At 41.0% G+C, this 25,731-nt stretch overlaps 1 protein-coding gene across 1 annotated transcript in view; it reads right to left on the bottom strand.

Moving 5' to 3' along the window:
• LAMA1 (laminin subunit alpha 1) overlaps positions 1-25,731 on the bottom strand; it is a 172,319-nt gene that overhangs the window by 130,155 nt on the left and 16,433 nt on the right. The window contains exons 2-3 of the mRNA XM_025365118.1: positions 2,804-2,974; positions 2,492-2,604 (exon numbers count right to left, since the gene is read on the bottom strand). Of these exons, the coding sequence (XP_025220903.1) occupies positions 2,492-2,604; positions 2,804-2,974 (284 nt within the window). The remainder of the gene's footprint in view (positions 1-2,491; positions 2,605-2,803; positions 2,975-25,731) is intronic.

Below are 25,731 nucleotides of genomic sequence, written 5' to 3'. Positions count from 1 at the left end.
GTATTTCCTCCATCCTTATCCTGAAGGTCTCGGGACCAAGCTGGTGCCCTGATGTAGTCTCTCAGCTGAGAACCAAGAACACCTAGTCTGTAATGTATTAGACAGCAGTCCATGATTTCTCCAGAATTCACTGTAATATGCTTTCTACATATTCAAAAGTATTTGTAATAAAAAGGCTCAATAAATAAAAAAATCTGAGAAAGACTTGATCAGATATAAGCATAATGTGCTTTGTTTAAAAAAAAAAAACAACAAAGCACAAGCAGAATTTTTATACTGTGTAAACGGTAAAGAAATTTCTGAATACTACTTATTTTAAGTGATCTTATTTTAAAAGCCTACCCTAAAACACTGAAAATTACCTAAAGCAGTCTATAACTACATGTGTATGTTTATTTTTTAAAAATGCCTTAAACATCTAAAATGGAGACCGCCTTCTGGAATTCCTCAGACTAACTTAGTCCATCCCTTCAGGATGAAGTCAAGCATGACAAATTTCAAGACAAAGGATAGACTTACAGAGGTTTGAAATCCATATGTAAAATATCCAGGTGTTAATTTGGCCAAACTCATGTAATACCACATTCCTAATAATGAACACAGTTTTACTTTTTCCTTTAGAAAAAGGAAAATACGTTAGAAAGGTAATGGGAAAAACCAAAATCTTCCAGAGAACCATTCTTACAACTGAGACAAACACAAAGGCCAGGGTAAAAAAGAAGCTCTTGGCTGGGCGTGGTGCTCATGCCTCTAACTCCAGCACTTTGGGAAGCCGAGGCAGGTGGATCACCTGAGATCAGGAGTTCGAGACCACATACCTGTAATCCCAGCTACTCAGGAGGCTGAGGCAGGAGAATCGCTTGAACCCAGGAGGTGGAGGTTGCAGTGAGTCAAGATCAAGCCATTACACTCCAGCCTGGGTAACAACAGCGAAACTCCGTCTCAAAAAAAAAAAAAAAAGAAAAAAGAAAAAAGAAAAAAAAAGAAAAGAAAAAAGAAGCTATTTTCTTTTTTCTTTAGGGGGATTTGAAAATATTAAGGAGTGTCACATTAATTCATGTCCTACACCTGAAAGCTATTAAAAGTGTTATTTTACTTTCATAATACTGTGAACCTGAACTTGGAAAATGTCTTCTGAGGTGCACATCTTGCTACCTTATTTGCCGTAATTATTACAGAACACAAGTTCCTTGTACATCAATATATGAAGTATCACCTTGTCTTGTTAAAATCCTGCACATTTGGCCAGGCATGGTGGCTCACACCTGTAATCCTAGCACTTTGGGAGGCCGAGGCGGGCGGATCACGAGGTCCAGAGATGAGACCATCCTGGCCAACATGGTGAAACCCCGTCTACTAAAAATACAAAAAAATTAACTGGGCGTGGCGACAGGAGCCTGTAGTCCCAGCTACTCGGGAGGCTGAGGCAGGAGAATCGCTTGAACCCAGGAGACAGAAGTTGCAGTGTGCCGAGATCACGCCACTGCACTCCAGCCTGGGTGTCAGAGCGAGACTTTGTTTCAAAAAAAAAATCCTGCACATTTTAAAACTATCACTTATTCAAAGAATTCTGATTGTCATTAAATCTCCATAATTCCTATGTAAATCCTACAATGCACATTACAATTATTTGCCTCTCTTAACCAATCTCATATTTTACATGAAATTTATGAGTTCTAACACAAGAGAATGGAAATAAATAAGAATTAATGCAATGGCTTTTCTGAAAAGCTCAAATCAGAACCAGGACAATGGCTCCAAAACACCTACCATCTCTCTTCTCCCCTCCCCTCCCCTCCCCTCCCTTCTCCTCTCCTCTCCTCTCCTTTCCTTTCCCAGGAACATCAGGGCAACTGGGGCTCATCTCATATTTCTTCGCATCCTCCTATGTGGCCTTCCTTCAAGCAAGGGAAGAGGATGCAAGTGTGGCTGGAGCCAATCATACCTTCCCTTTCCCCACTCATGCTGAAGGCGCTGCTTAAGTTAGTATTGGGCAACTCTAGCTTACCTGGCCCAGACAGACTGCATCTGGCAGGGGAGACACAGTCAAGAGGTTTAACACTGTCTTGTTTTGTTTTCTTCTAGCCTTATATAATCCTCATAGAATAACTTGCGCAAAGACATTAGCAAGACAGTAAGCTAAAAGTTAGGAAATACGTGTGTTTTCCCCCCTCCCTCCCCATGCATCTGTCGGCAGCCAGCAAACAGCCTGACATATCCTGGATGGATGGGTGTGCCCTGTTGACACAGCTTCAAAGAACATCAACCATAAGGAAGCAATTTCACCCATCTCCCCAAAGACACCTGGGAATGATAAAAGTGACAAGAAATGGCACCAGGGACTCCTTCTGTATACCACTTGCCTTCACCTCGTGGAAAATAGACCAGAATGTAAATGTGTTCAGAAAGAAGCCAGACTTTCCCAAGAGTCATTGGAAGACCACAGTTGAGCAGCCCATAGACACTCTTCGATGGTGCTGGCCTGACCTACCTGTCTTAAGTCCAGAGTGATTGTGACCCAGTGATACTCTCTCCCATTCTGAATGCTGGGACTTTGCCACCAGTTATTGGTGCCATCTATGGCATGTGATATTGGATGGCGTTCTGTTAAAAGAAAATAAAAAACATGAATTCCTCTCAGCTCTTGCTTTACATTTCTTAAGTTCTAAACCATAATGCTAGTGGAAACAAAGAGCAGTGAAGGTGAACACAATGTTTATGGCTTCCTAATAGAAGTCTCAGTCCTCATTTCACAAAGTGTACATTCCCACGGAAATTTCAGAAACGAAGGCACGACACTTGCCTCTGGGGTTTGCACTGTTGCCATCACAGATCCGGCACTGTGGGTTTCGGACGGGCCGACCCGGCACATGCTCCACAAGTTTGCAGAACATCTCGGGCCCCTTCTCGCCACAGGTGGCATTGGTACCGATGTCAGCGTTGCTGGCAAGATTGAGAATGGCAGGAAACAGGCCTGAAAGTGAAAATTCACCAAATCAGCTGAGCCACTTGAAATCCAGAGAATGAGCTTACCCCATCCCACTTGGTAGGTGAATCAAAAGGAGACTGAAAGTCTATGTCTGAATGAAGGAATCCTTACACAAACACAGGATACTAGCATGGTTTCAGCTATATGAAATTCTAGGAGAAGCAAAATTCATCTATGGGGAAAAGTCAAAACATTGTTGCAGGAGGTAGGGATTGACTATGAAAGGACAGAGAAACTTTCTAGAGTAATATGTTCATATCTTGATAAAGCCTTGGGTTTCACAGGCAGATGCAGTTGTGAAAAATCATAGAATGAGTACACCTAAGATTTGGGTAGATCTGTGTATCTTAGTACGTGTACATTCTACCTCAAAAAAACAAAATAAAAGAATCATAAACAAATACCAATGTACATGGGGAAATGTTTAGGAGTAAAGTATACTTATGTCTCCAAACCACTTCGAAAGGCATCACAAAGTAAGCTGGCTTCCAATGATATGCCATCTCACACTAGTCAGAATGTCTATGACTAAAAAGTCAAAAAACAGATACCGGAGAAGCTGTGGAGAAAAGGGATGCTTATATACTGTTGGTGGGAGTGTAAATTAGTTCAGCCACTGTGGAGATCGTGCCACTGCACTCCAGCCTGGGCAATAGAGCGAGACTCAGTCTCAAAAAAATAAATAAATAAAAATCAAGGCAAGAGTATGGGTGTTCACTGTACAATTCTTTCCACTTTTCTGATTGAAAACGTTTACAATAAAATGTTGTGAAACAGGCTTTAGGGGAAGTTGCAAATGACCAATGCATATATTTATCAATGCAATTCAAACACCTATCATTGGAAAGAAGGGCATTTATTCTGTCCTCACTTTGGTCCAGTTCCCTCTGGTAGTATTTACAAGGTCTTTTCTATAATTATCTAGGATTTTATTTTTTTGTCTCTCTCTCTTCTCTTTCTTTACTCCTGTTTTCTTTGGTGAATAAAATTTTAGAACCCAAAGATCCAGTTTTCAAAATGCTTTTCAAGTCATTATTGATCTTTGCCTTTGTACAGTTTCTTTGTCTCAGCTGATTTTATCTTTAAGCAGCCAAGATCAGTACCAGGTCCAAACTATTCAGGAAATAATTTCCGGGTGACTGTGAGAAAAGTCCCTCCATTCGGTTCTTTGGAGGTTTAACTTTATCTTGGTAAAAGGGGATAGCAGCAGTGAAGACTCTATGAAGATACAGAAACGATGGTGTGACGCGACGTTGAAGAGGCGTTCTCCAGGCATGGACACTGAGCTGAGAGCGTACTACAATGGTCTCAGCTCAGTGGCGTTTCTCTAACATACTACGACTTGATCTTAAAAGATCACAGAATATAAAATCTTTTCTTTGTAAAAACCATATAGAAATACCATTACTGAAATGTTTATTTTTCAGTGAAATTGAAAATAGCACAGTGCAATTTTAGTTACACAGAAGGAATTCATGGCTTCAATTGTTACTTTTTAGGCACTGCCTAATACATTCAACGATCTTTTCCATTATAAATATTTTAAATTTTAAATTATAAAACAAAAATGGTTCTTTTTCTAACACTTGCTACACTAAAAAACTTACCATGCATCTATTTAAAAAAAATTAGGTAGTCTTTCAAAACCTTTTTACATAAAACAGAACTACCTATTAATGATTCTACTCAAATAGAAGGACCCCATTCTGTCAATAAGTCCTTACCCTCTCAAGATAAAATGGTTATTTAATATTTGTACTCTAAAGCCTTATTCTTAATTTTGAAACATAACATGGACTTACATCATATACTATGTTTAATATATTTATTTTCATTTTTAACTTAAAGATGCTTATTTTTATCATATCCCTGTCAAGGGACTTCTTTTCTTAATATAAACTAAGAAAAAAATGCTTTATGAGGAACCAGATGAGGCATTATGTTTAATCATGCAGCTCCCCAATTTATTATTTGCATCTAGCAGTAGTTAGACAGTTATATTTTATGTAATAATGGAGCTCCTACAGTAACATATACATTCTTATATGTGGTACTTACCTGTAGCAGGGGCTGACATTTATTCTATTTGGTACTAAGATAAACAATAATTTCCTCCATCCTTTATGACCATAACATTCTAGTATTCTGATTCAAATTTCTCTTATGAGCTAATCATTTAAAATAAAATATGCTTTCAAACTATGGCGTTTTGTCCAAACAGCTAAAATGACATTTTTTGGTTCTGTATTACATACATGCATTTAGATTTACAGTACAATCAACTGTATCCATTCCCTTCACACAGACTAGTCAAGCAAGAAAAAGAAACCAAGGTTACAAGAACTGACTTCACAAGGCATTTCTCGATTAACAACAAATACTTCACCACTTAATGAATGTTCCCACTTTCTCCTTATTCACCCCCACCAGTTGCAGGACATCAAAAGAACTCCCCACTACCCCCCAATCTGAGTAACTGCAGGGTCTTGTTATTGAGAGGGGAGTGGGCCAGGGAGTCATGGGGGCCCCACACACTATCTCCGCCGGAGTCTTTGCCCTGAGCCACTGAGGAAAAGCAGCTCAAACCTCATGAACATAAATTTAACCGTTTTTGGAGAATAATATCTCAGTTATAGTAATGAGCATCAGATAGTTCTTTGCACTGGACAGGTTTCTTATCTGGCTGTTTTATATATATATATATATTATATATAGATATATTTGTTTGTTTGTTTGGTTGGTTGGTTTTTGAGACAGAGTCTCGCTCTGTCGCCCAGGCTGGAGTGCAGTGGCACGATCTTGGCTCACTTCAACCTCCACCTCCTAGGTTCAAGCGATTCTCCTGCCTCAGCCTACTGAGTTGCTGGGATTACATGCATGCACCACCGCGCCCGGCTAATTTTTCTATTTTTAGTAGAGACAGGGTTTCACCATGTTGGTCAGGCTGGTCTCGAACTCCTGACCTCAAGTGATCCACCCGCCTCAGCCTCCCAAAGTGCTGGTGAGCCACCGCGCCTGGCCCTAAATATACTTTTAATAAAAAGAAAGATTGCTTTTTTTATTGAAAGTATATTTAGAAGAAATATACTTCATTAGCATGCCTATGCAAGTAAAACCTTCAAATAATTAATTTCATAAAAATATCTGTGTTGTCTTTCACTAAAACTAAATCTTCCTTCTCAGATAAGCTAATATTTGGAAAAAAATCTTCACTAAAAGTGATGTCTTACATATTATATTTACTCCCTTTTCATAGTTATAGAGTAATCACTATCCTTTTGTTGGAAAGAACCACATCTGTTCAAAGATGAAAGAAGATGAAAGAAGGTTGGGGCCAGGCGTGATGACTCACGTCTGTAATCCCAGCACTTTGGAAGGCCGAGGTGGGGTGGATCACTTGAGGTCAGGAGTTCGAGACCAGCCTGGCCACCATGGTGAAACTCCATCTCTACTAAAAATACAAAAAAATTAGTGGGGCGTGGTGGCACACGCCTGTAATACCAGCTACTCAGGAGGCTAAGGCAGGAGAATCACTTAAACTTAAGAAGCGGAGGTTGCAGTGAGCCAAAATCATGCCACTGCACTCCAGCCTGGGCAACACAGAGAGACTTTGTCTCAAAAAAAGAAGTGGGGGTGGGGGATCAGTTAGAAATGTGTACTAGAGCAAGCACATTTTAAACATAATCTTTTTTTTTTGAGATGGGGCTTCACTCTTTTTGCCCAGGCTGGTAAACAAAATTTTTTTTTTATTATTATTATTATACTTTAAGTTCTAGTGTACATGTGCACAACGTGCAGGTTTGTTACAAATGTATACATGTGCCATGTTGGTGTGCTGCACCCATTAACTCGTCATTTACATGAGGTATATCTCCTAATGCTATCCCTCCCCCCTCCCCCCATCCCATGATAGGCCCCAGTGTGTGATGTTCCCCTTCCTGTGTCCAAGTGTTCTCATTGTTCAATTCCCACCTATGACTGAGAACATGCCGTGTTTGGCTTTCTGCTCTTGCGATAGTTTGCTGAGAATGATGGTTTCCAGTGGCATCCATGTCCCTACAAAGGACATGAACTCATCCTTTCTATGGCTGCGTAGTATTTCATGGTGTATATGTGCCACATTTTCTTAATCCAGTCTGTCATTGATGGACATTTGGGTTGGTTCCAAGTCTTTGCTATTGTGAATAGTGCCCCAATAAACATATGTGTGCATGTGTCTTTATAGCAGCATGATTTATAGTCCTTTGGGTATATACCCAGTAATGGGATGGCTGGGTCAAATGGTATTTCTAGTTCTAGATCCTTGAGGAATCGCCACACTGTCTTCCACAATGGTTAAACTAGTTTACAGTCCCACCAACAGCATAAAAGCATTCGTATTTCTCCACATCCTTTCCAGCACCTGTTGCTTCCTGACTTTTTAATGATCGCCATTCTAACTGGTGTGAGATGATATCTCATTGTGGTTTGGATTTGCATTTCTCTGATGGTTAGTGATGATGAGCATTTTTTCATGTGTCTGTTGGCTGTCTTCTTTTGAGAAGTGTCTGTTCATATCCTTCACCCACTTTTTGATGGGGTTGTTTTTTTCTTGTAAATTTGTTTGAGTTCTTTATAGGTGCTGGATATTAGTAGATTGCAAAAATTTTCTCCCATTCTGTAGGTTGCCTGTTCACTCTGATGGTAGTTTCTTTCGCTGTGCAGAAGCTCTTTAGTTTAATTAGATCCCATTTGTCAATTTTGGCTTTTGTTGCCATGGCTTTTGGTGTTTTACACATGAAGTCCTTGCTGATGCCTGTGTCCTGAATGGTATTGCCTAGGTTTTCTTCTAGGGTTTTTATGGTTTTAGGTCTAACATTTAAGTCTCTAATCCATCTTGAATTAATTTTTGTATAAAGTGTAAGGAAGGGATCCAGTTTCAGCTTTCTACATATGGTTAGCCAGTTTTCCCAGCACCATTTATTAAATAGGGAATCCTTTCCCCATTTCTTTTTTTTTTTTTTTTTTTCAGGGTTTTCAAAGATCAGATGTGTGGCATTATTTCTGAGGGCTCTGTACTGTTCCACTGGTCTATGTCTCTGTTTTGGTACCAGTACTTTGCTGTTTTGGTTACTGTAGACTTGTAGTATAGTTTGAAGTCAGGTAGCATGATGCCTCCAGCTTTGGTCTTTTGGCTTAGGATTGTCTTGGCAATGCAGGTTCTTCTTTGGTTCCATATGAACTCTAAAGTAGTTTTTTCCAATTCTGTGAAGAAAGTCATTGGTAGCTTAACGGGGATGGCATTGAATCTATAAATTACCATGGGCAGTATGGCCATTTTCACAATATTGATTCTTCCTATCCATGAGCATGGAATGTTCTTCCATTTGTTTGTGTCCTCTTTTATTTTGTTGAGCAGTGGTTTGTAGTTCTCCTTGAAGAGGTCCTTCACATCCCTTGTAAGTTGGATTCCCAGATATTTTATTCTATTTGAAGCAATTGTGAATGGGAGTTCACTCATGATTTGGCTCTCTGTTTGTCTGTTACTGGTGTATAGGAATGCTTGTGATTTTTGCACATTGATTTTGTATCCTGAGACTTTACTGAGGTTGCTTATCAGCTTAAGGAGATTTTGGGCTGAGACGATCGGGTTTTCTAAATATACAATCATGTCATCTGCAAACAGGGACAATTTGACTTCTTCTTTTCCTAATTGAATACCCTTTATTTCTTTCTCCTGCCTGATTGCCCTGGCCAGAACTTCTATTCCAACACTATGTTGAATAGGAGTGGTGAGAGAGGGCATCCCTGTCTTGTGCCAGTTTTCAAAGGGAATGCTTCCAGTTTTTGTCCATTCAGTATGATACTGGCTGTGGATTTGTCATAAATAGCTCTTATTATTTTGAGATACGTTCCATCAATACCGAATTTATTGAGAGTTTTTAGCATGAAGGGCTGTTGAATTTTGTCAAAAGCTTTTTCTGCATCTATTGAGATAATCGTATGGTTTTTGTCCTTGGTTCTGTTTCTATGCTGGATTACATTTATGGATTTGCATATGTTGAAGCAGCCTTACATCCTAGGGATGAAGCCCACTTGATCACAGTGGTTAAGCTTTTTGATGTGCTGCTGGATTTGGCTTGCCAGTATTTTACTGAGGATTTTTGCATTGATGTTCATCAGGGATATTGGTCTAAAATTCTCTTTTTTTGCTGTGTCTCTGCCAGGCTTTCGTATCAGGATGATATTGGCCTCATAAAATGATTAAGGGAGGATTCCCTCTTTTTCTATTGATTTGAATAGTTTCAAAAGGAATGGTACCAGCTCCTCCTTGTACCTCTGGTAGAATTCGGCTGTGAATCCGTCTGGTCCTGGACTTTTTTTGGTTGGTAGGCTACTAATTATTGCCTCAATTTCAGAGACTATTATTGGTCTATTCAGGGATTCAACTTCTTCCTGGTTTAGTCTTGGGAGGGTGTATGTGTCCAGGAATTTATCCATTTCTTCTAGGTTTTCTAGTTTATTTGCATAGAGGTGTTTATAGTATTCTCTGATGGTAGTTTGTATTTCTGTGGGGTCGGTGGTGATACCAGCTTTATCATTTTTTATTGCATCTATTTGATTCTTCTCTCTTTTCTTCTTTATTAGTCTTGCTAGCGGTCTATCAATTTTGCTGATCTTTTCAAAAAACCAGCTCCTGGATTCATTGATTTTTTGAAGGGATTTTTGCGTCTCTCTATCTCCTTCAGGTCTGCTCTGATCTTAGTTATTTCTTGCCTTCTGCTAGCTTTTGAATGTGTTTGCTCTTGCTTCTCTAGTTCTTTTAATTGTGACGTTAGGGTGTCAATTTTAGATCTTTCCTGATTTCTCTTGTGGGCATTTAGTGCTATAAATTTCCCTCTACACACTACTTTAAGTGTGTCCCAGAGATTCTGGTATGTTGTATCTTTGTTCTCATTGGTTTCAAAGAACATTTTTATTTCTGCCTTCATTTCATTATTTACCCGATAGTCATTCAGGAGCAGGTTGTTCGGTTTCCATGTAGTTGAACAGTTTTGAGTGAGTTTCTTAATCCTGAGTTCTAGTTTGCACTGTGGTCTGAGAGACAGTTTGTTATAATTTCTGTGCTTTTACATTTGCTGAGGAGTGCTTCACTTCCAACTATGTGGTCAATTTTGGAATAAGTGTGATGTGGTGCTGAGAAGAATGTATATTCTGTTGATTTGGGGTGGAGAGTTCTGTAGATGTCTATTAGGTCTACTTGGTGCAGAGCTGAGTTCAATTCCTGGATATCCTTGCTAACTTTCTGTCTCGTTGATCTGTCTAATGTTGACAGTTGGGTGTTAAAGTCTCCCATTATTATTGTATGGGAGTCTAAGTTGCTTTGTAGGTCTCTAAGGACCTACTTTATGAATCTGGGTGCTCCTGTATTGGGTGCATATATATTTAGGAGAGTTAGCTCTTCTTGTTGAATTGATCCCTTTACCATTATGTAATGGCCTTCTTTGTCTCTTCTGATCTTTGATGGTTTAAAGTCTGTTTTATCAGAGACTAGGATTGCAACCCCTGCCTTTTTTTTGCTTTCCATTTACTTGGTAGATCTTCCTCCATCCCTTTATTTTGAGTCTATGTGTGTTTCTGCATGTGAGATGGGTCTCCTGAATACAGCACCCTCATGGGTCTTGACTCTTTGTCCAATTTGCCAGTCTGTGTCTTTTAATTGGAGTATTTAGCCCATTTACATTTAAGCTTAATATTGTTATGTGTGAATTTGATCCTGTCACTATGATGTTAGCTGGTTATTTTGCTCATTAGTTGATGCAGTTTCCTCCTAGCATCAATGGTCTTTACATTTTGGCATGTTTTTGCAGTGGCTGGTACCGGTTGTTTATTTCCATGTTTAGTGCTTCCTTCAGAAGCTCTTGTAAGGCAGGCCTGGTGGTTACAAAATCTCTCAGCATTTGCTTGTCTGTAAAGGATTTTGTTTCTCCTTCACTTATGAAACTTAGTTTGACTGGATATGAAATTCTGGGTTGAAAATTCTTTTCTTAAAGAACGTTGAATATTGGCCCCCACTCTCTTCTGACTTGTAGAGTTTCTGCCAAGAGATCCACTGTTAGTCTGATGGGCTTCCCTCTGTGGGTAACCCAACCTTTCTCTCTGGCTGCCCTTAACATTTTTTCCTTCATTTCAACTTTGGTGAATCTGACAATTACGTGTCTTGGAGTTGCTCTTCTCGAGGAGTGTCTTTCTGGTGTTCTCTGTATTTCCTGAATTTGAATGTTGACCTGCCTTGCTAGGTTGGGGAAGTTCTCCTGGATAATATGCTGCAGAGTCTTTTCCAACTTGGTTCCACTCTCCCCATCACTTTCAGGTACACCAAATCAGTAGATTTGGTCTTTTCACATAGTCCCATATTTCTTGGAGGCTTTGTTAATTTCTTTTTACTCTTTTTTCTCTAAACTTCTCTTCTCACTTCATTTCATTCATTTGATCTTCAATCACTGATATCCTTTCTTCCAGTTGATCGAATCAGTTATTGAAGCTTGTGCATTTGTCACGTAGTTCTCGTGCCATGGTTTTCAGCTCTATCAGGTCATTTAAGGACTTCTCTACATTGGTTATTCTAGTTAGCCATTCATCTAATCTTTTTTCAAGGTTTTTAGCTTCTTTGTGATGGGTTCAAACTTCTTCCTTTAGCTTGGAAAAGTTTGATCATCTGAAGCCTTCTTCTCTCAACTCATCAAAGTCATTCTCCATCCAGCTTTGTTCCGTTGCTGGCGAGGAGCTGTATTCCTTTGAAGGGGGAGAGGTGCTCTGATTTTTAGAATTTTCAGCTTTTCTGCTCTGTTTTACCCCATACTTTGTGGTTTTATCTACTTTTGGTCTTTGATGATGGTGACGTACAGATGGGGTTTTGGTGTGGATGTCTTTTCTGTTTGTTAGTTTTCCTTCTAAGAGTCAGGACCCTCAGATGTAGATCTGTTGGAGTTTGCTGGAGGTCCACTCCAGATCCTGTTTGCCTGGGTATCAGCAGCGGAGGCTGCAGAAGAGTGAATATTGCTGAACAGCAAATGTTGTTGCCTGATTGTTCCTCCAGAAGCTTTGTCTCAGAGGGGTACCCAGCGTGTGAGGTGTCAGTCTGCCCCTACTGGGGGGTGCCTCCCAGTTAGGCTACTTGGGGGTCAGGGACCCACTGAAGCAGGTAGTCTGTCCATTCTCAGATCTCAAACTCCATGCTGGGAGAACTACTACTCTCTTCAAAGCTGTCAGACAGGGACATTTAAATCTGCAGCGGTTTCTGCTGTCTTTTGTTTGGCTATGCCCTGTCCCCAGAGGTGGAGTCTACAGAGGCAGGCAGGCCTCCTTGAGCTGCAGTGGGCTCCACCCAGTTCGAGCTTCCGGGCCCCTTTGTTTACCTACTGAAGCCTCAACAATGGCGGGCGCCCCCCTCCCAGCCTCGCTGCTGCCTTGCAGTTAGGTCTCAGACTGCTGTGCTAGCAATGAGGGAGGTTTCGTGGGCGTGGGACTCTCCAAGCCAGGTGCGGGATATAATCTCCTGGTGTGCTGTTTGCTAACACCCTTGGAAAAGCGCAGTATTAGGGTGGGAGTGACCCAATTTTCCAGGTGCTGTGTGCCAAGGTTGCCCTTGGCTAGGAAAGGGGATTCCCTTACTCTTTGCGCTTCCCAGGTGAGGCGATGCCTCGCCCTGCTTCGGCTCTCACTCAGTGGGCTGCACCCGCTGTCCTGCACCCACTGTCTGACAGGTCCCAGTGAGATTAACCTGGTACTCAGTTGGAAATGCAGAAATCACCTGTCTTCTGTGCCCGTCACACTGGGAGCTGTAGCCTGGAGCTGTTCCTATTTGGCCATCTTGTATTTATTTCCCAACAGATTTTTTTTTTAAAGTCCCTGAGGTTGCTGACTCATTGCAGACCACTGAAATATTTCAATAAAGGGGAACCACATGAGCATTGAGCAGGAGGTGGGATAGGAAATCAGAGAGTGAGAAGGAGCATTAGGATCAGGACAGTACCAAGAAGGTATGTTTGGTTTTACACGTAACAATCAAGGGTAGAATGAGGATTGTAGCTATGTAGTGTGATACAGTTTTCCCAGTACTTCATCAAGGACTTAATAAATCAGTCTGCATGTTTTTTGTTGAGAAATGTTACTCACTTTAGTTACTGTTACTGTGATACTAATTTCTACTTTTTTTCTTCTACTCAGGACACACAATGGAACCATTCCTCTATTGTGGATTTAACCAGCAGCTAAAAAATTTATAAAGCCCAACTCCATCCAGCATGAAATAAATTCCTTCTCATTCACTAGTAGTTATTGTTTTTAAACCTTTCCTGTATACTTGGCCTTTTGAAGTGCATTTCAGGACTGTGTTAACCTGCGGGAAGATTCCCTTATAAACATTAGGTGAAAAATTGCAACCAAGGTGACAGACCACAATGCTACTACCATAATTACCACACCTGAGACACTTCCAGATAGTTTAATAATTTATTTTTCGAGGTTTTTGGGTTTCTTCCCAGCAGAATATATCTTCCCTGTCTTAAAACTAAAGCATCTTTTTAAAATGTTGGCTAGGCCTGAGGCTCATTACAACTTCTTTGCCAATATTTTTCAACTGATTCAGAAGCCAAGCGTTCAAAGTCTTAATTTATTTGTGTGTAAGAGAAGTGTGAGGTTTTTTCCCATTTTGGGAAAAAAAAAGAGTTTTTGAGTTTCAGAAAATGTTGTATTTGCTCGATCCATACTCAAAATCAACATGATGTTCTGAAAAGAAAATTATTTGCAATTCTTAGCTACAGGATCTGGGGCAATATTTCCAGATCATTTTTTTCCAGAATGAAACAAGAGAATATGAATATTTTATATGGTTGAATAATCAGGGTGGTTTCTGGTGTTGGGATTTTTTATTTTGAAAAACAAAGCTACTTATTCAATCTATGGAGAAATTTGGAAAAGGAGGAATTTAAGTTTCTAAACTTCTCAATCTAAATTGAGAAATTTGTGATTTTTAAAAAACATTCAAACCCATTTTGTTTTCCATTTATTTTACTCTTAATTTTACCCATTCGCCCAAGTGAACATCTATCATTTGATCAGAGAAGTCTGGTATTAGAAAGAAGTTACCCTGTTAATCAGCACTTTCTTTGAAACCTGGTAGTCATCTGACTCAGCAATAAAAACAGCACCTCTAACAACTACAAATAGCATGATTCAGTGAAAAATCCTGGAACTATTTAATAATATTCCAGGATAATAATACCAAGGTATTCTAATAACATAGTATTCCAGGTTAATAAGATTGAGGTATTCTAATGACATGAATTTTAGGAGGGTGGCTGGATTCCTATTCAGTAACATATCTATGATTTACATATATGCATCAGAAAAAGCAGGTGAGAATTGTGCCAGGCACCTCCCAGGGCACTATGATGAATGACTGAGCTTTTCCTGACTCCAGTGTTCTCACAACCAAGAAGAAAAGAGAAGCTTCTACTCACTGATGTAGGTAAGTGTAATATTAAAACTGCAGCAATATTTGAAAACAGATTTGAGAAGACATTCTAGAGTAAGAGAAATGGTCAGGCACCATCTAGGCAGAAACAAAAGTGTATGCATTCAGACAGGGACAGATATAACATCTTTCATTGACTCCTCTCCATGCTCTTTAGATCCATTTCGATTTCCCTCCCTTTGTACCTTTCACAGATCCATTCATGCCCTACTCATCCTTCCAGCCAAGTCCAGACCTTTCCTGAAACCCAGGCGAATGTCTTTCGTTCTACCTCAACTCAGCATGCCCCATTGCGCTTACCATTCATATAGAGATCATGAATTTACTGGCCTGTCTCTCCCCGATTCTTCTCCCCCACTATCCTTTTCCAAAATATAAAAACAAAAATGGTCCCAGGTCAGCATCTGGCTCGCATGAATGCCGATAACGCCTGAGTGGAAGAATGAGTGAGTGAAGGAAGGAGATCCCTCTGCCTCTCCCTCATGGACCACACAAGCGCACTGGACCCAGCGCCTAAAATCTAGACTGAGCCTGCTGCCGACTCTGTGTCTTTGGGCAAGTCAAATTCTCAGCCTCGATTTCCTTAGCTATTAAATGAATATTTCTATGAGTACTTTTTTCCTGAGATGCTGTGATTCTTAATAAACTACCTATCAAGGTAAAATAGTTTATTTTACCTTAATAAACTATTTTACCTTAATAAACTACCAGCTAAATTGACCCACCATGATCCCTCTCACTATTTGAAAAATGAGGAGAGAAAAACTTTTCTCCATTCAGTGTGTGCAAGGGTGAAGAGAAATAATTTGGTAATTCTTTGATCTTCTTGGACAAAAGAACCAAATAGAAATAGAGAGAAAAAATATTATTATTTGCTTCTCTGTGCTTTGGATTGAAGTTGACCCTTTCATCTAAACAAAGAAAGGTCTACAAAATGTCCTATAATGACTTTAGAAAGTTGACAAAAGTGTCACAATGACTGGGAGTTTTGGTAGCAGTAACAAGTCCTGGTTGAGGTATTGCAGGTAAAATTAAAGTTCATCAGGTCTTTAAATCTATCCCTTCATAGGTTAACCTTCCAGTTCTTAAGAACCAGATTTCATCACTGCTTTCCAGGATAGGAATGGATGAATGAGGGGTGGAGCACCGGCAGGAAAGTCGCTCCTGCAGAACTCCCACCATAAGATGAGTTGGAAGAGAAACAGATGATGCTGCACGCCATCTTGGCTCAGGAAGCCAGAGGATCCTGGAGGATGGCTTTGCTTCCAGCCGATGCCCATAGCACAGCTCTTCCTTCCCCTGGCCCATTCTCCAGGATGTGGGTAAACCTACATCATGTGGAATTATTTCAAGATACTAAGCTCTATTTAAATATGACATATTGAGGGTCTAACCTGTGTGTCCAGTTTCAAATGAAAATGTTGATTCTAATAATGTATTTTATATCAACTCTGTTGGAATCCAAACTCTGAAATCACTAGTGCCTAGGAAAGATGGCATTGGTAAGGAGGAAAAACACAGGCTTCACGTCAGGCAGCACCCAGCGTGAATTCCAGGTCTACCGGCTGCCATCAGTGTGACCTTGGCCAAGGGCTTTACCCCCCAGTCTCTCTGTCTGAACGATGAGAAGCACGGCACCCAGGTATTTTTGTGAGCAATCAACAATATCATGTAGGTAAAGAGTTTCATATAATGAATTAAGATCTCAACAAATAACTGCTTTTATTACTTTCATATTATCAGTGGGTATCACTACACTTCCTCAAAATAATTAGACTTTCATGATTATAGCTCATATATTTGAATCTCTGTTTCTCTTAAGTTTATGAAGAGAAGTGGGTTAGCCTTTAGGGGCCACTGGGTATGAAAAGCACATACCTCGAAATAGAAGAAACACTCTTAGCCCAGAGAAGTATGTACGGTGAGAGGCCTAAAGGAAAGTCTGGCCTCAGCTCAGCTCAGGGGCTCGTCAAGGCATGGCCACACAGCACGATTCCCCCATTCCCCCTTCCCTTCCTCCCTTCCTCTCCTCCTTCCTCCCTGCCTTTTTCTCATTTTATCTTATTGCTCTTGCTGCTGTTAGCTTTGCAACACTGAGTACTTGCACCCCTGTAAGTTAACTGCATATTTGTAAATCACAATCTCTCCTTTAATTGTCATGTAAGCCAACAAGGGAAGGCATCTCAGGAGGTGACATTGAATGGGTTATGTAAAAAATAAGAAGGAGCTAGCCATGCATGGGTAACACTGAATTTTAACGTACTTGGCTTTCTTTTTTTGTTTAAAAAAATTATTTATTATTATTACTATTTATTTTTTAGAGATTGGTCTTTACTGTGTTGCTCAGGCTGGAGTGCAGTGGTGCAATGACAGCTCACCGCTACCTCGAACTCCCATGCTCAAGCGATCCTCCCACCTCGGCCTCCCGAGTACCTGGGGCTAGGGTGCATGCCACCATGCCGGGTTAATTTTATTTTATTTATTTATTTTTCTGGTAGAGACAGAGTCTCTCAATGTTGCCCAAGCTGGTTGGACTCCTGGCCCCAAACAATCCTTCCATCTCAGCCTCCAAAACTGCTGAGATTACAGGCGCGAGTCACAGTGCCAGCTGTCTAATATATTCTTTACACATTTAAAAATATGTCGAGAAGCTGGACACGGAGGCTCACGTCTGTAATCCCAGCTTCTGGGGAGGCTGAGGCAAGAGGATCGCTTGCTCCTAGGAGCTCGAGGCTACAAAGCTATGATTTCACCACTGCACTCCAGCCTGGGAGACAGAGTGAGACCTTGTATCTAAAAAAAAACCAGCAACAAAAACCGTGCTAAGAATAGGTCCACAAGCTTTGCCAAAGGGATTAATTGGGACCATAAAGGTAAAGAACCCTGGTAGGGGCCAGGGTGGTGGCTCACGCCTGTAATCTCAGCACTTTGGGAGGCCAAGGCAGGCAAATCACTGGAGGTCAGGAATTCGAGACCACCATCAGGAGATGATGGTGAACCTCATCTCTACTAAAAATACAAAAAATTAGCTGGGCGTGGTGGAGCGCCTGTAGTCCCAGCTACTCGGGAGGTTGAGGCAGGAGAATCACTTGAACCTGGGAGGCGGACATTGCAGTGAGCCGAGATCGCGCCACTGCACTCCAGCCTGGGCAAAAAAAACAAAACAAAACAAAACAAAACAAAACAAAAAACCCTGGTAGGGAAGGTGCAAGGAGTTAAGCGCAGAGGAAGATTTCCACTTGGTGGTGAGATGACTCTGCTAGTTTCCTTGCCCTACCTCCTCTTCCAGGATCCCATGCATCCCTGGAATAAGGCAGCCAGAAGGCCCATAACTTTTTGCCCACATGGATTGTGAAGGTGAGTGTGATGGGCTCAAGCCAGGCCAAGAGCTCAGGCGAAGTCCCAGTGATCTGGGGTGGGCCTGGCAGCAGCTGCCTCCAGCCCCGGTCCTCCATGCACCCCCTGTTGCCTGAGCAAGATTTTATTTCTCCTGGGGAATAAAATCACCCTCTTCAAACATAATTATTATCTGATTTCTTGCATTTGACGCTCCAGCGTGTTTTCAGGGACATGTTCTCTGTGAATGCCGAGGGCTGTGAACACATAGGAAAGAGGTGAGGGGTGGAGATTGGGGGAGGATTAAAGGATTAAACTGAAATGATTTGGAGCAATGCATCCCCAACAGGTTCAGGAGGCTGTTTACAAACTGTGGCAAATTTCACCTTCACTCAAACCTTTTATTTCCCCAGAAAACAATACAAATATAGCCAGGTGTCATAAAGTAGGTGTGTTTAAAAATTAATCATACATGAACATGCATTCCCAATACTACATAGTTCCAAGAGGCCTCAGCTCCGCTTCTGAGCCATCAGCAAGTGGCAATGGCACCGTACAATAAGTGCTTCCTTATTCCTGGATCCTCTCCCCTGGGAAACCTGCCACCAAACATGTTCCCATAACAGGAGTACCCTGCTTAAAGAAATTCTGTTTCCAGTTATTTAAGTTAAAAATTATTTTAAACCACTACTAAATGAACTCGTTTTGTGTCTCAAAGACCAGTGTTCTCAGTAAGTTTAAATACTGAAAAATCAAAGCTAAGGCTTTAATACGTGAAATACATCAAAGTCTTGCCTGCTTAATGTAAAATGGGACTCTCATTTCCAAAGAGAACTATTTAAAATAACCAAGCAGTTATTTTATGACTCTAATAAAGAGATCTCTAACACCTGGGAGTATTTTTTTAAGGAAGGTGACTTGAGTTACTCTAAGCTCTTTCAGCTTGATGCAGAAACACTAAGGGGAGAATAGCCCCCCTCCTTCAAAAGCAAATTCTTGGTTTTTAGACTAAAGCAATTTAATCATTGATGGCTATTAGTAAAAGAAAAGCTTTAAGATAGTCTGGAGATTCCACCAGGCAAGCACCAAAACCCTTTCCAGCACAGGACAAGAAAATATGTGGGTGGTGAGAAAGACAGGGAGAGATACTGAAAGAAAGAGAACAGAGAGAGAGAGAGAGAGAGAGAGAGAGAGGGAGAGAGAGAAGGAAGGGAGGGAGAGAGGGAGGGAGGGAGGGAATAAAGACCCCATACAAACAGTGAGAGAAAAGTCAAATCCAAACTCCTGGGAGTCTGGCATTTAACACACTTGATTTCTTTTCACCCCCTTATGTGGGAAGATGAAGAGAAGTTTAATCAGAAAACAAGAGGGGGTGGTAAGCAAAAGGATTTAGCAGGGTTTTGTTAAGAGTTCCATTTCCCTAGCAATGCGCTCAGGGTGTCCTTGAAAAAGACAGAAGTTTTGATTATAAGAGAAACACATGGTATGAAGAAGTTAGGCACAAATATTTCTGCAGAAAACCAGTGTGTTATCAGTATCCGCCTACTCCTCTCACAATGGTTCATTTAAATACTTATATTCAATGACACTGTGATTTTTTCATTTAGTATACAGTTTAGTTGCAGAGAAAAGAACTTTAATTCATTCATCATGAAGCAGTTTTCTCTTTCGTTTCCAAGGACAACAATTTAAATATTCTACCTGATTAAAACTATTATTGTCCTTAGGCAAAACACAATAGCACCACAATATGCAATATATTTAAAATTTCATATCATTCCCATCGTCCTAAGAAGTCACTGTACCTCTCTCCTAAATTGTTAAAGGTGAAAAACAAAAAAGCAAGTGCAGCCTTTAAGTTGAATAATGACAACCCTTTTGGATGAAAATGCAGCTATATTAAATTTTGCTTACATCGTTTATAACACTTGCAATATTTATATCCTTTATTGAAATACTTAAAACACCAGTTTTCTAACCAGCCTAAACACTTCCGAAGGCCATGAACTTTTCTGCAAAACCCTGAAGGTCTTAGTTATTTCTTCCCCTTTCTGCTGCCACTTCTGCACTTGGTTGTACAGATTTTACTTGCTTATGCTTTAAAACTTTAGCATCCTTGTTTCACTATCCCGGAGCATGTGCTAAGGACCATTTCATGCACAATCACTTTTGGTTTAGTGCTATGCTGAAACTGTCTTGAAATGTTTAATAATTTAAAGAAAGAGTCCCACATTTTCACTTTGCACTGGCTCCTCAATTTACATGACTGGTCCTGCATGTACCTAATGGTAGCTGCGATAAGAAACTGTCCTTAGGCCGGGCGCGGTGGCTCAAGCCTGTAATCCCAGCACTTTGGGAGGCCGAGGCAGGTGGATCACGAGGTCAGGAGATCGAGACCATCCTGGCTAACATGGTGAAACCCCGTCTCTACTAAAAATACAAAAAACTAGCCGGGCGTGGTGGCGGGCGCCTGTAGTCCCAGCTACTCGGAGGCTGAGGCAGGAGAATGGCGTGAACCTGGGAGGCGGAGCTTGCAGTGAGCCGAGATCGCGCCACTGCACTCCAGCCTGGGTGACACAGCGCAAGACTCCGTCTCAAAAAAAAAAAAAAAAAAAAAAAAAAAGAAACTGTCCTTAAAAATGTCCAGGGACCAGTACCTCTGATCAAATCATTTGGCACTTGAGATGTCAAATGTGTCACCACCTCTAACAGAACACCAGCACGAAGACCCCAAGGTGGCTGGATCCACAGGATTAGAGCTACTTTTATTCCACTACATATCTAGAGGGTCATCTTACAGACAAAGAAATCATGTGAGTTACCTTTTACCTTATGCACCAACGGTAGGCAAATATATTTAACAATAAAACATTCTGATCGCAGGTGCACAGAGTTAAATTACCTTGGTGTCATTCTCACTGGGATTGATAACTATATTTTCTCAGTTCTAGCACTATATTTTCCCCCAAAATTAAGCCGCCTCTTTATAAACACATATACGTTGAACCTGGTAGTTTTTCTCTTTTTTCAAAAGGCTATTACTAGATTAAGGCTGTATATAACAATAATTGTCTTCATTGTCTCCAATTCTTTGCCTCACATTCTCTCTTCACTCAGCTCTGACTGAGAAGCTGTTCCTTTTCATCACTAAGAATGCCGGCCGGGCGTGGTGGCTCATGCCTGTAATCCCAGGCATTTGGGAGATCGAGGCAGGTGGATCACAAGGTCAGGAGATCGAGACCATCCTGGCTAACACGGTGAAACCCCATCTCTACTAAAAATACAAAAAATTAGCCGGGCGCTCAGGTGGCGGGTGCCTGTAGTCCCAGCTACTCGGGAGGCTGAGGCAGGAGAATCACTTGAACCCGGGAGGTGGAGGTTGCAGTGAGCTAGGATCGGGCCACTACACTCCAGCCTGGCAACAGAGCAAGACTCTGTCTTGGAAAAAAAAAAAAAGAATGCCCTTTGCAAGGTCTCCATAGCTTCCATCTTGGCAAACCCAACAAGCAGTTTACTTTCAGTGCACTTGAACCTGCAGCAGCTTTTGTCAAAAATGATCTTTCTCTCTTTCTTAAACCCTGTTTCTTTTGATCTCCACACTACATATGTCATGCTGCATACATACATCATACATCATACTACAGACTCGTGGTTTCCCTCACGCAGCTTCTCAGTCTCTTCTGCTGGTCATCCCAAACATCTCCATGTGAACCGACTTCCTGTGGCGGCAGCACATGCTCATTCACCACACAGGTACAACTGCATGGGGAACGCCTGGGAAGGAGTGTATTTTCCCAAAAAGCGGCCTTTAAAAAGGGGCAAGCAACATAAAGTATACCGAATTGAGGAGCAGAGGCCTGGGTTTTCCATCCTGTAGACCCAATACTTCCTTGTTCCATATTTTAAATCCTGACTTAGACAATGATATTAAAAAAGCATCAAATGGCCGGGTGTGGTGGCTCACGCCTGTAATCCCAGCACTTTGGGAGGCCGAGGTGGGCAGATCACAAGGTCAGGAGATTGAGATCATCCTGGCTAACACGGTGAAATCCCATCTCTACTAAAAATACAAAAAATTAGCCAGGCGTGGTGGTGGGCACCTGTAGTCCCAGCTACTCGGGAGGTTGAGGGAGGAGAATGGTGTGAATCCGGGAGGCGGAACTTGCAGTGAGCCGAGATGGCGCCACTGCATTCCAGCCTGGGCATCAGAGCGAGACTTGGTTTCAAAAAAAAAAAAAAAAAAGATATTAGACGATCTCCCTGGACTTTTTTTCCAGCTCAAACACCCTGAGTTTAACCAATTCAGCCAAACTTGGCACAAGATCATCAGACTGCTTCATAAGATCTCACTCCTTCCAGCAGCTTTCTGTCACTATTTAACCAGAACTCCATATTCCTCAATCTTCATTCAAGTCTTGGAGACCTTTGGGAACAATTTTTAAAGGCAATGTGGTACTTCAGTTAAAACAAAGGTTTCTGGCTTACTGTTAAGAGGAAAAACTTCAAGGGTTCCAAAATTAAAGACACAACATATGAACAAGTTCAACTCAGTAACAACCCAGGAAATCTATTAAGTCAAACCAGTGCAGTTCAGGCCCCATCCACACAGGCAGTGCCCAGAACCATAAATTTCTCAGTTTTATTCAAAAAGAATAAAATATTTAGTAAAAAAAACTTAACCAAATAAATTCAAGACCAATACACTGAAAACCTATAAAATTTTTTTGAGAAATTAAGTTCTAAATGAATAAAAAGATAATTCTTATTAGTAGATAGGAAGATTCAACATGGTGAGAGAGCAATTCTCCCCAAATTGATCTATAGATTCCATCCGAGTCCAGCAATATCCCTTGGCTGTGTGTTTTGTTTTTTTTTTTTGGTAGAAATTGACAAGCTGCTTCCTAGTTGCCTCAGGACCTTTCTCTTTCTCTCTCTCTCACTCTCTCTCTTTCTGCTGTCATTAAAAAATTAAAAATTTGTTTCCTTTGATTTCCTAAGTTCTTCCCTATATTTTTATTATGATAATACAGTGAGGGAAAATTTACTTTATGTCCAAACTTTGGTAATGAAGGAATCAAAACCCAGGCTGGACCACACTAATAGATCATTCTCTTAAATCACATTTATGTGAGTCTTGTTTAATGTATTTTCTTTTAAAACAAACTGGTAATACTCAAATGGTCTATCCTCACTACACACCCCACTATGATGTACACACAGAACAGTGAGTTTTCTCCCTTTCAGTTCTGGGTTGCACTTTCTACCCCCTCTCCTCCGGGAGCCCTCCCCTGCCTGTCTCCAGCCCCCAGGCTCCAGCTCTGAAGAAGGCTGGCAAGTTTAAGGGCCTCACTGGTTTCCAGGAGAGTGCCAGCTCTCTTTCAGCTCCTGGGGCTATGGGCCCAAGCAGCCCAAAGAGCCCTTCTTTGAATTTGGCATCTGTTTCCTCTTGGGGACTGCAATTCCCACAGAATTCTCCTTTGAGTGTGCTGACAATTACTCAAACTGGAGCTATTAACTGAGGTTTGACTGAAGGTGAAAATCCAGTTAAATAGCTTGAAAATACTTCAGTAGGCTAGGCGCGGTGCCTCACGCCTGTATCCCAGCACTTTGGGAGGCCAAGGCAGGCAGATCATGAGGTCAAGAATAGGAGACCAGTCTCGCAAACATAGTGAAATCCCATCTCTACTAAAAATTCAAAAAATTAGGCGTGATGGTAGGTGCCTGTAATCCCAGTTACTCAGAGGGCTGAGGCAGGGGAACCGCTTGAACCTGGGAGGTGGAGGTTGCGGTGAGCTGAGATCACGCCATTGCACTCCAGCCTGGGCAACAGCGCAAGACTCCGTCTCAAAAAAGTAAGAAAAAAAGAAAATACTTCAGTCTAGACTGTGGTATGGTATATGTTTGTGTGAGAGACACAGGGTAAGCAGCTAGTATTAAAACAGGTGATGTGTCTTCCTGGGCAGTTGGCTGGTGGTACTCCAATCGGTAATACTGCCCACATTCCAGGGGCACCCTGCTCTGTCTGTCTCCATGACACCAGCACTTTGTTAATTACCAGCGAGAATATAGCAATGGGATATTAGTAAAATCAGTGGATTGTTAATGGCATGATGACTAATAGAAACAGATTTCCACTGGTGAAATTCATGACAGTCAAGGTCTCCACCTCAATTACATTTTAGAGCTGGGCATCGTGGCTCACACCCATACCCAGCATTCTGGGAGGTCAGGGCAGGAAGACTGCTTGAGCCCAGGAGTACAACACCAGCCTGGGCAACAATTTGTTTTAATTAGCTGGGCATGGTAGTGCATGTCTGTAGTCCCAGCTACCCAGGAAGCTGAAGTGGGAAGACCACTTGAGCCCAGGAGGTCAAGGCTAAAATGAGCCGTGATCACACCACTGCACTCCAGCCTAGGTGACCAAGCAAGACTCTCTCTCTCTCTCTCCCCCCCCCCTCCCCGAGCCCCCTCTCATTCCATATGTACATATATAAAATGTAGAGCAACTTCTGTCTATAGCATAATAAAGAAGTTGACAAATTCTCTCCCACCCAAAAATTAAGTAAGTGAACAAAGTTTTCGAAAGCAACCATTTCAGGACTCTGAAAATCACCTTAAGACAAACAACAAACTGAGAAGCTTTTCTTTAGGAAAAGCTGCTAGAGTTTTGGGTAAGATGCATGGAAGAGAGCGGCCTTCCAGCAGAGGCGGCTCCATTCTCACCCCAACCCGACGGCAGGGGCATTTCCTAAGGCAGGGCTAGCCGCTAAAGCCAGCAGCTCCACTGATGGAGAAGGCTGGCTTCACTCAGAGCAGAGCGGAAGGACATGCCTAATGATCTTATCAGCAAAAGTAGTGAACTTGGTAGAAAATGAATGGGGAAAGCTCACAGCCGGGCTAGCCTGAGGTTTTTGTCCCAGTAGGGTGCATGCAACCGTACAGCTGGGCCAACCAAAATTGTAGTAACAAGATCCTGGAAACAGGAGAGCCACAGAAAGGCTGGATCAGTTCTCCATCCACACCAGGCTTCTTTATTCAAAAGGAACAAAATACTTGAACAACAACAACAACAAAAAATGAATGAAAGAAATTCAAGAAAATTCAAGAAATTCAAGAAAAATTCAATCAAAGAAATGTTATACACTGAAAACCTTTAAAAATTTTGGGGGAGACATTAAAGAAGATTTAAATGAATGAGAAGATATTTCTTATTCATGGACAGGAAGACTCAATATTGTTAGACAGCAGTTCTCCTGAAATTGATCTATAGATTCCATCCGATTGCTATCAAAATCTCAGCTGGCTTTTTTTCTTTCTTTCTTTTTTTTTTTTTTTTTTTTTTTTTGTAGAAATTGGCAAGCTGATACAATTGGAAATACAAATGACCTAGAACAGTTAAAGTAATTTAGAAAAAGTTAACAAAGTTGAATGACTTACACTACTGTTTCAAAATTTACTATAAAGCCAAAGAAGTCCAGACAGTGTGACATTAGCATAAAAACAGACGCATAGATCAATAGAACAAAATAGAGTCCAAAAATATATACTTACATTTATGGTCATTTCATTTTTGGCAAAGGTGCGAAGGTGATTTTGTATTTTCAACAAACGTTGTTGGGACCACTGGATATCTATATGCAAAAAATGAACTTACACCCTGACTCCTTACCGTACACAAAAGCTAACTCAAATGGATCATAAGACCTAAATTTAAGAGCTAAATTACAAACTTTCCAGAAGAAAATCTGTGATCTTGGATTAGGCAAAGAAATTCTCAAAGATGACACCAAAAGAATAACCCACAAAAGAAAACAATTGATCAAATAGAGCTCATCAAAATAAAAATAAATTTTAAAATTTTAAAAACCTATGGCACTGCAAAACATAC

The sequence above is a fragment of the Theropithecus gelada genome, chromosome 18, assembly GCF_003255815.1.
Source record: "Theropithecus gelada isolate Dixy chromosome 18, Tgel_1.0, whole genome shotgun sequence".
Classification (NCBI taxonomy): Eukaryota; Metazoa; Chordata; class Mammalia; order Primates; family Cercopithecidae; genus Theropithecus; species Theropithecus gelada.
Note: the sequence above shows the minus strand (reverse complement) of the source record. Positions and strands in the feature narration are given on the sequence as shown.